The sequence below is a fragment of the Strigops habroptila genome, chromosome 5 (assembly GCF_004027225.2).
Source record: "Strigops habroptila isolate Jane chromosome 5, bStrHab1.2.pri, whole genome shotgun sequence".
Classification (NCBI taxonomy): Eukaryota; Metazoa; Chordata; class Aves; order Psittaciformes; family Psittacidae; genus Strigops; species Strigops habroptila.
In genome coordinates this window covers 68,220,529-68,233,671 of record NC_044281.2, presented here as the reverse complement: position 1 = coordinate 68,233,671, position 13,143 = coordinate 68,220,529, and the positions used below count along the sequence as shown (strand labels likewise).

Below are 13,143 nucleotides of genomic sequence, written 5' to 3'. Positions count from 1 at the left end.
GAGGTGCTGATGAGTGCCTTGGGGGGTCTGGGGTGGAAATGTCCCACACGGTCCCCGGGGAACGGGGCTTCTCTTCCCTCCTCCCTCCCGCCCCTGCCCTCCGGCTACACCGCCCCAGCCCCACGCTACTACAACTCCCGTCGGCCCCCTCTCCCTCGGCAGCGCATGCGCCGGCCGGCTCCCGGCGTGCCTCCTGCCTCAAGGCCTTCTGGGCTTTGTAGTTCCTCTCGGCCGAACGGGCCCTGGCCGGTGGCTCGGCCGGGGACTCCATTTCCCGTGGGCCTGCGGGCGGCGCATGCGCCGTGCGGGCAGCGGGGTGAGGTGGGGGGGGGGGACGCGGGGCAGCGCAGGTTCCTGTCTGCGCTGGCTGCGGCCTGGCGCTGAGACGAGGGGCGGCCCCGGCCCTGGCGCAGGACTATGGACCCGGCCGAGGCCGTGCTGCAGGAGAAAGCCCTCAAATTCATGGTGAGGGGCCGCGGCCGTTGGCGGCGGTGGGCACCTGCGTGTGTGGGGAGGGGCGAGAGATGCGAGGAGGGGCAGAGGGGGGCGATGGGGACGGGTGCCCTGGGGGAGGCCGGGCCCGTGAGGTGCGCTGGGCCGGGGGAGGGCGGGCAGCGGGGCCCCGGAGGAGCAGCGGGGTGCGGGGAGGGGGCTGAGAGCCGGGAGCGGGGCCCCAAATCAGTAGTATTGTGGTGTAGGGGGGAAGGGGGCTGCGGGTGGCACCTGGGAGCGGGAGAAGTTAAACTGGAGAGAGGCAGGAGCTGGCAGAGGGGCCCGCAGGCTCCGGGAGGGGTCGCGCATGTAATTCTTGGGGTTTTCTCTTTATATATGCACCTTAGACTATCCTTCTGTACTGCACAGCATCTCTCTGCGATTTCGTGCTGGTTTTCCTTCCGTTCTGCCATGAGAGCTGTAAATACTGGTGCTTAAATCCTTCACCTGCTGCTGCAGCAGTATATCATTGATAGTGAACATGAAGAGCACTTACATTCTTTAGGTCTGTGAGTTGGCCTTTGCCATGGAAAACAGCCTTGGGGGTACTCGCATCCAAGATGCTCTTCATATGTGGCTGGTTTATTTAGGTTTAAGGCATGATGCACTTAAGCCGTAGTTTCATTCTCTCTTCATTTGTTGATATTTCTAAGTGTTTTGGCTAGAAACATAAGAGTTAGAAATGAACACAGTTGCCAACTGAATTGAATGTAAATGTTGGGTGCCCAAAACCTTTCTTTCCCTAGGGATATGATTTAAATGACTGGCAACACTTGCTAAAAGTTTAGTTTAGGATTAGTGCTTCCAGTGGTACAGAATTAAATCTAAGCTCATCAGGAAGAAACAATTCTATTAAACCTTCAGAACAGGTGCCCAAAATGAAATTGAGGAAATACTAGTTGCAAATTGTAATTTTTAATTGAGCTTCAAAACACTTGTTTGGCTTCTGTTTTTTAATCTTGTAGAACTTGTTTCTCTTGAGACTTTTTGACCCTTTTGCTTGTAGTCTCCAAGTTCATCAGATTTATAGAGCCTCTGCTCAATGAAGTGGGAAAATGCTATGGATACCTAAATGGGCAAGGTAGCAATTAGTAATAATAAACTACCCTCTTTGGTGTGTGATTGGCCAAAGGAGTGTCTCAGATCATGTTGCACTTGTGTTTGGCCAAGCTTGGTAATTACAACCTGCCTCTAGATAGTGAGTTTCATATTCTGAAAAGTTTCTGCTGAGATGTTTTTCTCTTCTGCCAAACACCACTGTGAACGTTGCTGCGCTGATTTCTCATATGCTGCTTTTTTCACCTCCTGTGCTAAGATTCCCATCCAAGGCTTTAGTCCGGGCCTTTGAGCTCTTCTGTAAGATTGGGCCTGGGAGCTGAGGGAATCCCTGTGCATCTCGCAGCTGGCTGTGTTCCACTCCAACAATAAAGCTCTCTGACATTAGGGAGAGACCTGAGCGTGAGCGAGCTGCTCTTACGGGAGACGCATCTGTTAAGAGCACCAGATAAAGGGAGGAATTACCAAGATCAGGCTGCGCTAAGAACTAAAAGCTAAATCAAGTTCCTCAATGTTTTATTGAAATGCCTCTTGTATGCAAAATGCTTGTTAAAAGCTCAGTGAAAGATGTGGCTTCCCTCTGTCCACTCTGAATATTTTTGGGGTATTTTTTGCTAACAGGTTGAGGGGAGAGTGAGAAACACATCTCAGGCTTTTTCTGTAGCGCATGTCTGTCTAGAACATGACTCTTGCTTTAGTTATGCTGATAAAGTGTTTGTCAGACTTGGTGGGGTCTTCTGGTGTTCTTGAAGGTGTGGCACAGGCACATCTGATATGTGAGGTATTAGTTGAAAGTGTCAGCTTGGCCTTCGTGGGGAGCACCTTGTTTCTGCCTGTTAGCACTAAGAAAGTGCTTAGTTACTGCAGTAATGGCATTGGTGCAATTATCTACATGGGGTAGTAGATCAGCTTATGCATCCTCTCAGCTAATGCTGAATCATTCGCAGTGTATTATCTTGTTCATCCAAGTGTGTGATATGCTTCATGTACATCTTCCTTACTAGGTGGCTCACAGTATGGTTGAGGTGGGCTTTGCTATTAATTACTGATTTTTTCCTGAGGGTTTCCCAAATGCCATTGTAGGTAAATACTCAAATAACTCTTGGAGGTGCAAGCCCTGTCACCTCTCCAGCTTTCGATAGTTTTCTTTTTGGTGTGGATTTGTGGTAGTGTTTTTGTGCATCTTTAGAAAATAATGCTTTTGTCCACTTAAAAAATGTCAGTACCTAATTTTTGGCCTTGGCTTTGAGCACTGACTTGTGACTCTCTTGAATCACGAGGTATTGGGCAAGACAGACCTGCTGATTTGATTTTTATTTTGATGTCTAATAGAAAAATGTCATGTGGAGACTTCACCCAACACCAGTATTATGAATAAAATTATATTACTTTAAAGTATCTGTACTTGATGCTTTGAAGGACAAACTGGACTCTGTTTCATTTTCTTGGGTTTTTTTCTGTGTGCTCATGTCTATGCAACTTTTTGATAGCAGTAAAAGAAGGCCACCTTCTTTTCTGGCTGGCACTGACTTGATTACTCACCAGTGAAACAGTATTCTATTTAGCTAATATCTGCTACCAGTTTCTTCGTTATCTGTGGTCAGCTACAATATGTGTAATCTAATACTTTCAGGTTTAAGTAATTCATTTGACTTCATTTGCCTACTTAATTTACCTCTGCGTTTTAAGAAGGCCAAATTTATTTCTGATATGAAATTGCTGTGTATTAGCATTATGCAATACTGAGCAACTGCTCACCAGGGAAGGCTGGTATTGCTGGTGAATGAGTGTTTTCTATCGTGTCTGATACATGTCATCCCAAAGGTTTGTTTTGTTTATTTTGTAGGGTTTTTTGGGTGGGGTTTTTTTTTTGGTTTCTTTTTTTTTAATAAAAGACAGTTCATGTATTTAAAATATGATCTTGTAAATTACATAGTCCTGCAGCTACACCAAGGATTTTACCAAAGTGGATCCTGTCTCAGTTCACCTCAGCCCCTCTTCATGTTTCCCCAATACTACAGATACAAAACTACAGTCTTCATAAAGTACAGTGTGTAAGAGACTGATGCACAAGCTAAAAGGAGAAGTGAATGTGCCCATTAGCTTAAAAAAAACCCCACCACAAACCCCCCTCCCAAAACCCTTTTGAGCTCTGGTTTTATGCCTGGAAGAATATGGATTTCTGTTGTCATAACTGTTTACAAAACTACCAGAAATGAGGTGCTCAATAAGTAACTTTCATATTTGAATGAAGTGTTTGTGAAACTGTAGATACAGTATTTAAAGGATGAGTACAATAGGCTCAACTGAGACTTTGATTAAATATAATATAAACTACATATGCCTGCATAGAATAGTAGATATTTTTTCAAAGTAGCTTCAAATGGTTCTGTTAAGTATACGAATGTTCTGATGATTATCTTTTTAATTAAAATGAGAAATCTTTGTTTAAAGTGGCATTCTTTTTTACGGCCTGTTACAGTCTCTGTAACAATCATTTCTTAAGTCTGAACGTTTTTAATTCCAGGAATCCATTTATATAAAACTATGTTTAGACTTAATTAAGGAACGATTCTTACAAAGCTTGTAAATAGCCAGGAAAAAAGGGACAGAAAATAAAACTGACATTCACACTTAACAGAATGATTGTTACAAGGTATGTAATATGCTATAAAAATACAATAAAGCCCTTTTATAAGAGTTCATATTTTTTGTTCCTCATTTTGAAAGGTATTTAAGAAAAATATCAAAGCTCTATGAAGCAACATCTGTTTTCCTGAATGGACTAGTGACAACTTCCGTTCTCTTTAATTAGCAGTGCTTGAAGCTGTACCTGGCCCGTTTGGGATCCCATCTAGGATGGTTTGGGATGCAATAGCATGATATTTAATGAAGTTTCACTTTCTCTTTTTTTCTAAATGAATCAAGTTGCAGAACTTCATTTCATTTCCTGGCTTGTGAACAGGAAGATGTTGGCACTAGTGTTTTTCATGAGTGTCTGTCTTCTATTTCATCCCCAAATTACTGTTTTCCTTTTTGCTTCTTTTTCCTGGATGACATGATTCTAGGAGGTCCTGATGGCCTTTCAGTTTCACAGGAGAACCAAAACCTTTTGGTTGTCTTTTAAGATGCATCTGTGGGTGTGTTTTTTGTTTGCTTTTTTATTTTTTTCTAATGATACAAACCGCTAAACTTCCTTAATTTTTATATTCTCCTGTTTGTAGGAGCTTCCACATAACTGGCAGGGAATATATTGAGGAATAGTCAGTGTAATTGGAGGCTGAAGGGTAACAGACTTGGAATCTCTTTTGGTTTTGGTTTTTTTCCTTTCTCTCTATTTGTGTGTGTGTCTGTATGGAACAGATGGACAAAAGCTTATATGTTAAAAGTGGTTCTGTTTGCAGTGAACCTGTATGATTTCTGGTGTCATTAGGACTTGTATTTTAAAACCTGGGACTTGTTAGGTATTGTTTTTAAAGTCTGCTTTGAGAACCTTATAGTCTTCCTAATAACATATTTTTGTTGTGGTCATTGTGGCAGAGAATCATGGTGGCATGAAAGCAATGAAAATAGTTTTGTAGAACAGCTGGGATAGGAGAGAGTTGCCTCCTAAATCGGGGTTTGAAAATCCAGCTTGAATATTAAATGTATGCTTAGTCATTATTTTGCAGTAGAACTGAAATGTTTGAGGATTTGTTGGGACTAGCACATTGTAAAGAAAATATTTTGTTCTACCCCAAACTTTGTGCCACAGATTTTTCTGCTCTTGGTGCAGGCCTCTGGTACTTCAGTAACTTCACCCTTGCTTCTTTGGTAACGTTTCATTTCAGCCACTTTGCTCCATTAAATTTATGCAATTAGAAAAGCAAATGGCAAATTTGCTGTCGCATCACTGAAGTATTTAGTTTCATAGACTTAAAAAGCAGAATTTGTTGCTCTGCGCTCTCCGCACTGCAATATATACTATAAACATCAGAGAGAATAGGCTGACCTTAATATTTGCTTCCCAGACTAAATCGCCGCCTTGCAGCAGTTATTTCCCACTGAATAAAAAGTTTAATTTCACGCCCTGATTAGTGCTAGTATGTGCAGGTGGATATTTATTTTATGCAGCTAAACTAATCTGCCTTGGCAAATTATTTGCCAGTCAGCAGAGCTATAACTCCTCAAGAGTATTTGGTACTAAATTATCATTCTCATTAGTAAAGATAAAGCAGACTGTTCTAACCACGAAGTTTGGTTAGGCAAAGGGTTTCCTGAATAATCCTTGGAAGATACCAGATATGCACAGTGGCCTCAATGTTCTCAACATCCTGTAGTGGTTTGAAATGTGGAAAGAGGTAATGAAGATTTCAGAGGAAGAAAATAAGGTTACTCTGTAGCTGTGTATTATCTCCAGAGGTAAGGTAGGAATGTGCAGTGTTTGGAGATCACCTCTCTAAGAGATACTTAATGAAGGAAGAATGAAATGGTAATCTTTGGAGTATTTCCAATAGCCAACCAAACTCTAATCTCTGGGCCATGAATGAGATGAAAATATGAAGTTACATTGTTTTCTTGTTTATTTTCAGTGTTAGCAGCTAATGAGGTAGGGGAAAGAATGACTTGAGTCTAGGAGTTAGATGGCAGAAGAAACTTCATGCTCTGGTCTCATTTAGAATTCACTTCATACTCTGCAAACGTTTAAAGTGGGATCAGAAGGTATTTCCCGACATACAAATGTTGACTGGTTATGCTTGTCAAGTGAATGGTGTTCATCCACTATTTTGTTTTCTTTGGGTTTTACTGTGCTGGTAGTTTGTTTGTATCCTAAAACTTGCTAATGAAAAGTACTTACTTTCTTCTACAAGGAGAGTCAGACCTTGGAATTATGAATTTTCATTGAGAATTGAGTGAAGGGCTTCCACTGACACTTTTTCATCTGCATAGATGCATTTCTTGTCTCATTCATTTTCTCAGTGATTGCTGCAGTACTTAGGGTGTAAGGGATCAATCGTGCGTAAGACCAGCAAAACCAGCAAGCTGAGCAACTGGATTTTGTTGTATGAAAATTTTCATGCTAAATTCATCAATGCAGATGGAATGAGCTGTTTTCTCACTTCCTTGTCTGCTTACATTATCTCATCTCTAACCTCCATGTGTGCTGTGAGATTTGTGTAATATTTAAGCATTCTCAGTGGCAAGCTTAAACTGGTGTTTCTAATACTCAGTGTTTTCTTCAGTCTTCCTCATTTCCCCCATTCTACAATTCAGGAGATGGTCACAAGGTGTATTTTTTATATATTTGAGGTGGTTTTGCACAGAAGGGCTGAATGCAGTGTGTGTTCAGCTGTGGAAACTGAAAATGAGTTGTAGCATAGCAGAGTCCAGTGGCTGCAGCTAAATAGTAAGTGCTTAAAATACAATTAATAAGCAATCAAACATGAAGCTGTTTTCTTGACAGGATGCTGAGTAGTGCTGAGAAAAACTTCGTGATCCCACAGAAACTGTGGAAAATAAACATCCTGGGAGTCGCATTAAATATGTCCTGCTGGTTAAACAGCAACACTCTCTGATGTCTCTTGATCCGAGGTCTTGAGGAGCTCTGGTATTGGACAAATACTACCCCTATTTTGCAGAAAGAGAAAGCTGAAGCTCAGAAATTTGCCTGGGGTCATGGGCTGGAGGAATTTGTGTAGGGTCATACAGTACACTGATGGTAAAAGACAGAATAAAAAGAAATCAGTTCTTCTAATGGATAGCCTTGTGCCTCTGACCATGTTTTGGTTAATTTTACAATTGGCTAGCCACCTGTTAAGATAACACATTTTATCATTAAACAAAATTAATTTAAAAAATGGCTTGAAACTGTCTGATTTTAATGGGATCTGAATATTCTTAGTTTTAATCTGCCTCATGAGGCTTGTCTTTCTTCTGGGAAGTACATTGTTACATCATTAAAATATCATCCCCTACTGAGAGAGAAATCGGTCCCATTCACTAAATGGCAATGCTGAAACAATGACAAGTATTTCTAAAAACTGCATTAAAATTCATTTTTTCTCTTTCATCTGCAAGTTCTGTGGTTCCATTAACCAATGGGTGCTCAGCGTGCTTGCAGCTGCATGTGCACAGCCAAATTTGTTAGCTGTGGTGGCAGAAGGTTTGAGAAGCAGCAAAGACGACTTTCAGTTTTAAATGATTTCACTTTTCCACAGTGATTTTGTTTGGAAACAAACGACTGATCACAATTTTTCGCTTTCTAGCTCTCCTCTTTACTAAGAATTGAGAAACATCCAATTTAATTTTCCCTCCCCCCCCCACTGTTGAAACAGGGTCTGTGCATTCATCTCAATGAGAGCAGCAGGATGGAGAGAATGAGGAAGAATAGGAAAGCTCAGCAAGGGGTCTTTCCAGTTGTCTTGAGGGAAGGACAGAAGTGTTTACAGACTGCGAGCAGGAGCCATGCAACCTCTTGGCAGAATCCACTGGAGTAACCAGTTTGGACTAGCAGAAGCAAAGAGCTTTAGCGCTGGTTTAATTTCCTCCATCCTGTGGTAAGAATGGAAAAGTCGCAGGGATATACTATGAAGGAATGAAGTTCTTAAGTGCAGTTGTATGTTATCAGGACAGTAATGAGTGTCCTTCTAAGTGTAGTCTAGATGGCCCATCTTTTTCAGAAGCACCTGGAGCAAAGCACATTTGAAAAAGATTGTAGAAAGGGACTTTGGGAAATAGCAGCCAGTGCAGAACTCTGGTTTGGTTTTTCCATCAGCTGGCTTTGTGCCTACATGTAGATTCTTTCGGTTTGTTCACAGGAGTCTTCTCTCTTGATGTTTCCAGCTAAGGACATAGTTATTCTTGAGGTTTTTTCCAAATATAGGAGGATGGATTAAATACTTGGGAGAAAGGTGATGGCTGTCTTTGCTAGGATACAAAGCAGGGATAGACTGTATTCTGACTAGAAAAGAAAATCTTAATGTTTCCAGGCTTGCCCATACAGCAACCAGAACAGTCTTTAATTGTTTCAGAGAAAAATGGTCTATCATGGAAGTCTGTCATACAGTGTAGTCACTCTCCCTCTCTACACACATCATTTGTAATTTATTACGAGACCGATGCAGAATGGAGCAGTGTTTATGTGGGAGTTGCTTTTAGTTTATGGACAGTTGGCCTTGAATTCTGTCTGTTAGGAAGATGCTGGCGATTCTCCAGAGGGGGTTGTTCATTGGGTCTGCTCAGTGCCCTTCCTTCCTCATGTGCCAAAACTCTCAGCGGGATTAGGAAACAGAGCCAGCTATCATTCATCTGCTGCAAATTAGAACAATGAGAAGTGGGTGTAGTCTCAAGAAACTATGGATCGATCTTATTTTAGAAGGTGGGTCTTGGAAGCATCCCAACAGTTTTCTGAAGAAATCCAAACAACATTAACACTCTTTTCAAATATGACAGAAGGTGTTTTCTGCTGCTGATAGGTTCCAAAGAACAAAAATTTGCATTCCCTGTTACTTTTCTTTTTGTAACTTTTTTCCTTTGTTTTGTTCTTTTGTCTGGGATGACTGCAGTGAAGTCTGTAGCTCTTCTACTTAGTCACAACTCTTGTTTATAAGCAAGTGTAAGTGTCCTGGGAGGTTTTTTCTGACAAGAAGATATTCCTATATATCCATATCTCACTGACCTGGAAATAAGACCTTACGCAGAGGCATAAACCAGTACAGAGCTCATCAATGAAAGGAAACATATCTGCATGGATTTGGAGCATGAGTTCAAGTCTGATACTGGCAGACAGTGTACTCTCTAGTCCCCTTTGCAAGCTACTCAAAGGAGTTCTTAAATGAGTGGAATTTTCTTTGCTATGCCATTGTAGAGCTATTCCAAATTTGACTGCTTTGAAAGCTAGAATCCTCATTCTTGTTTTCCAGCTTAACTGCGTTCATGGCTAATTCATTCTCATTTGTTCTTGTGCCAATGTGGTCTTTGAGCTTAAACAGCTCTCCCCTGTGTTCATCTGCATGTATTTGTGGAGAGCAATCCTATTGCTCTCTGAGCTGGATCTGGTCAGGCTAAACCAGCAGTTTTTATTTTTATTTTTTTCCATAATAAGACATTTCCTGTAACTTCTGATCATCTTAGCAGAGCTTTTTAAACAGCTGCAGAATTTGATTGGTCTCCCAGAAGATTCCAGGAAAAGTTTTGTTGGTTCCTTGTACAAAAGCAGTAATCCCAATTTCTCTCTTCTGGGATTTTTTTCACTTTATACAATATTCAATAGTAGTGTTTGCCATCTTCATGGCTGCATCTTAGTAGCAAACCATCATTATCTAATGAGTAACATATCCCAGGGCCTCTTCTCCTCTCTTCAGTTACTGAGTTTCTAGTTTATGTTAGAAATAATGGTACTTTTTAATTTATGTGTATCTTGTGTTGGTTTTGTTACCCACATCTTCAAGGTGCTGTGTCCTGTGTATTTATGATGTCTCTGAACTTCAGCCAATTTTGTTAGCACATTGGTAATTCTTGTTGGGTATTTTTTGCTATTAGAGTATTTTAATGCTAATTTCAAGATTAATAATGGATTTCAACAAAGATCAATCTCTGTACAGCTTGTTAGTTCCTTTTTCACAGTGGCCTGCGATCCTCTACCCTTTTTAGTTTCTTATCCTTCTTACAACTCTGGTATTAATCCTAATCCTCTCCATTTTAACTAGTAACTTCCTACATGTCATCTATCAAATCTTAACTACTTCTAATTTGTCTGGACTTCGGTGATCTTCTTAAAGAAGAAGATTGGGTTAGTCTAGCACTAATTCTGATTTGTTCTAAATCGGGAGTAGATTTACTTACGCCTCCCATGGTGACTGCTTGATTTTGGCAATAGTTACCAGTACTCAGCAGATTACCTTTCTTGGGAGACAGGACATACTGTTTGTATGTTTATGTTATGGTTTTTGCTATTTTTTTTTCCTTTTTAGAGGTCAGGCTGGCCAGTCATTTCTGCAACATTTTACACTTACTTTGGTTAGTCTTCTTACAGATACTTGTTCTGCATGGGAATGCTACCAGAGGCTGCCAGTTAAGTGTCTTCAGCTGCTTCTGTTGTCCCCACTTCATTCTGGGGACAGCAGGCTGCTTTGGTACTTCTAGTTTTAAGGAGGAATTTCCTGTAGTTAAGCCAAGTAAAGGAGCATTTACATCTTGTGCCAGTTGCAAGGAATTGAGAACTGTCATAGAGCTGAACTCAGTACAGTGCATTTAGATCAGGAAAAGAGATTTACTATATCTTGGTAATAAGTACTTGGGGCAATTAGTTACGGATTCTAACTTACTTGTGATAGGTAAATAGGTCCCACATTGTAATTGTAGCGCAGTGCTTTTTGAGGGAAATGAATTAGGATAGAATAGCCGTTCCTGCGAAGAGGAAGTTTTTTGGTTACTATGTTGAACAGAAAAATGTTAGGCTTGAGTACTGGGGTCAGCTCCGAAGATGAGAGCTCAGTAGCTAAACAGAAAATGTTGAGATTGAGTGTGGGAGTCTGCTCCTGAAAGCATTTCCCTTTCTTTAGGGAAAAATAAACCAGTATTCCTCTTACAAATTTGTCTGCTTAATGTGTGAATTGCAGATTTCCTTCCAGGATGATTGGCACAGACTTGTAACCCATCTCTTCTGTATGCTTTTTGTCTGCTCCCTAAAATTCAGCAGGAGATCAGGAAGATGAAAGCACTGTAGGTTCTTCTGCTGATTACAGAGATCGTAGTTTTCCAGACTTCTTAATTTTGTTCACCTTGGCTGACTTTTTTTTTTTTTTCCCCAAGTACATAATTCTCTATTCCTGATGCTCTGAATCTCAGTGAAAAATTAGAGTCCAGGTCAGCTTTCTGACTTTTCTATGTACTTACAAAAACCAGACAAGATACTTAAAAGTCATCAGCTTGATTTTATCGATCTCTAGAGAAGCTTCCAGCTTCTGTTGTATACATAATGCTTGCACTATGAATGCCACTGTCCTTGTTGGATACTTACCTGGCACAGGTTTAGACAGTAGCATGAGAAATGTAGCTTCTTTGTTTTTCACCACAGATCTTGCAGTCTTGAAGAAGGCTGGATATAGGCTTGAATTTTCAGACTTAAAATGTCAAGTGGTTGTGAAATCAAGCATGTTTTTACTTATGGGCACAAAGAGGATCTCTTTACGCTGCTATGGTAAGCATGTTTGCGGAGCTTACTGTTACTCTGAAGATTAATGGAGTGCTGTTACAGATCTCCTTTTGGTTTTGAATACTATGTCTTAGTATTCTTGTGAGCCCTTAAGAAGGTATCCAGGTGTTTCATGTTACAAAAGTAGTTTTCCTGGTAACTGCTGCTCTTGAAGGATCTAAAAACTTGTGTCTTTTTATCTGTCAAGGAATATAAATAGGCATTCTCCAGTGGGAGTTGGTTTTGAGCAGGTCTCGGTCAACATACCCCAAACAGATTCACTGAAGAACTAGAGTAGCCGTGTTCTCCAGATGCAGTTTGCAGGCAGTCAGAGCCTACTGTTTGAGAGCACTGTGTCCTTCTGAAGGGGTTGGTATCAAACTGAGATTCGACAGTCAACAGGCTCAATGTTTGTTCATTCTATCTACAAAATCTCACTAAGAGCACACTTAAAATATTGGCAGCTTAGGGTCTTAGAATTGGAGAGCTCATGGGTTTCTCCCCTAATAATAAGAGTTTGAAATCATGTCTTTGGTTTTGTTGAATGATTAGAGTCCACAGATCTAACTGAGCCTTATTTTGAGTGTTGCTTTGGGCAGGGGAGTAAGGTATCAGTTTAGGCTATATTTTCTGTAGTAGGAATGCAATTTATTGCTGTAATGCATACAAACTCATTAACAAATTCTGGGCCACAGGGGATATTTTCCTTTGCGATGGAAGTCATCTCAACTGGACAATCTTCAGTGCAACTGGCCATGCCCCCTCATGTCAGTGACTGACAGATCTAATTCTGCCTTTGTAGCCGAGAGCCTGTTAGTTAATGGAGTCGTGAATATTGTTACTCAGAGGCAACCATCAGAGTATTAAAATGCATTATTCCTGTTCTTCACTTGATATTTATCAAACAAGGTGTTACAGCTAATGAATGCAGTGTTATCGTCAAATAAATACTGTGTGTAGACCATAACTTTAAAAGGGCTGAAAATACAAGTAGCTTCATTATTGCTTTGCAGTGGCAGAGAGATGGGTTTAGCTTGCCTGTTTAAATCGTATGTGATGGAAACCCAGAGTGAATGTCTTCTCTGAGGGAAAAGGAAGGAAGCATTATGGGTTATATGATCGGATTCATAAGCTTCTTAGTACATATATATTTCATACAGGTCTCAACTTTTTTTCTCCCCCATTTTTTCTTACATGGAAGCAGCTGAAATGGTGAAGCAGCAGTACTGCCTTGCAAGTACCACAGTAGGTTTCCTTTTATAATTATCATTCTTGTCGTATTTATCCTTTCTTATGGAAGTGAAGATGCAGATATTTAAGAACCCTTCTTGCACAAAAAAGCCCAATTTCCGCTCAGTACTTAATTAGCACTTGTTTATGACACGGCATCTGATTTGATTTTCAAAACAAATTGCACAGTA

General features: G+C 40.7%; 1 protein-coding gene and 1 long non-coding RNA gene across 14 annotated transcripts in view; both read left to right on the top strand.

Annotated features, from left to right (window-relative positions):
* Window positions 1-277: 277 nt before the first annotated feature.
* BTRC (beta-transducin repeat containing E3 ubiquitin protein ligase) overlaps window positions 278-13,143 on the top strand; it is a 117,237-nt gene continuing 104,371 nt past the window's right edge. For 2 of the 13 annotated variants that reach the window (XM_030488911.1, XM_030488908.1), the window contains exon 1: window positions 284-465. In XM_030488911.1, the coding sequence (XP_030344771.1) occupies window positions 418-465 (48 nt within the window). In that variant the 5' untranslated portion in view covers window positions 284-417. Of the gene's footprint in view, window positions 492-12,923; window positions 12,968-13,143 lie in introns of those variants that run through there. The other 11 variants (XM_030488912.1, XM_030488914.1, XM_030488922.1 and 8 more) reach the window with 10 other exon arrangements.
* LOC115609122 lies at window positions 6,424-7,924 on the top strand. The gene is made up of 2 exons (XR_003991757.1): window positions 6,424-7,222; window positions 7,863-7,924. It is a non-coding gene; the product is annotated as an uncharacterized LOC115609122 (long non-coding RNA).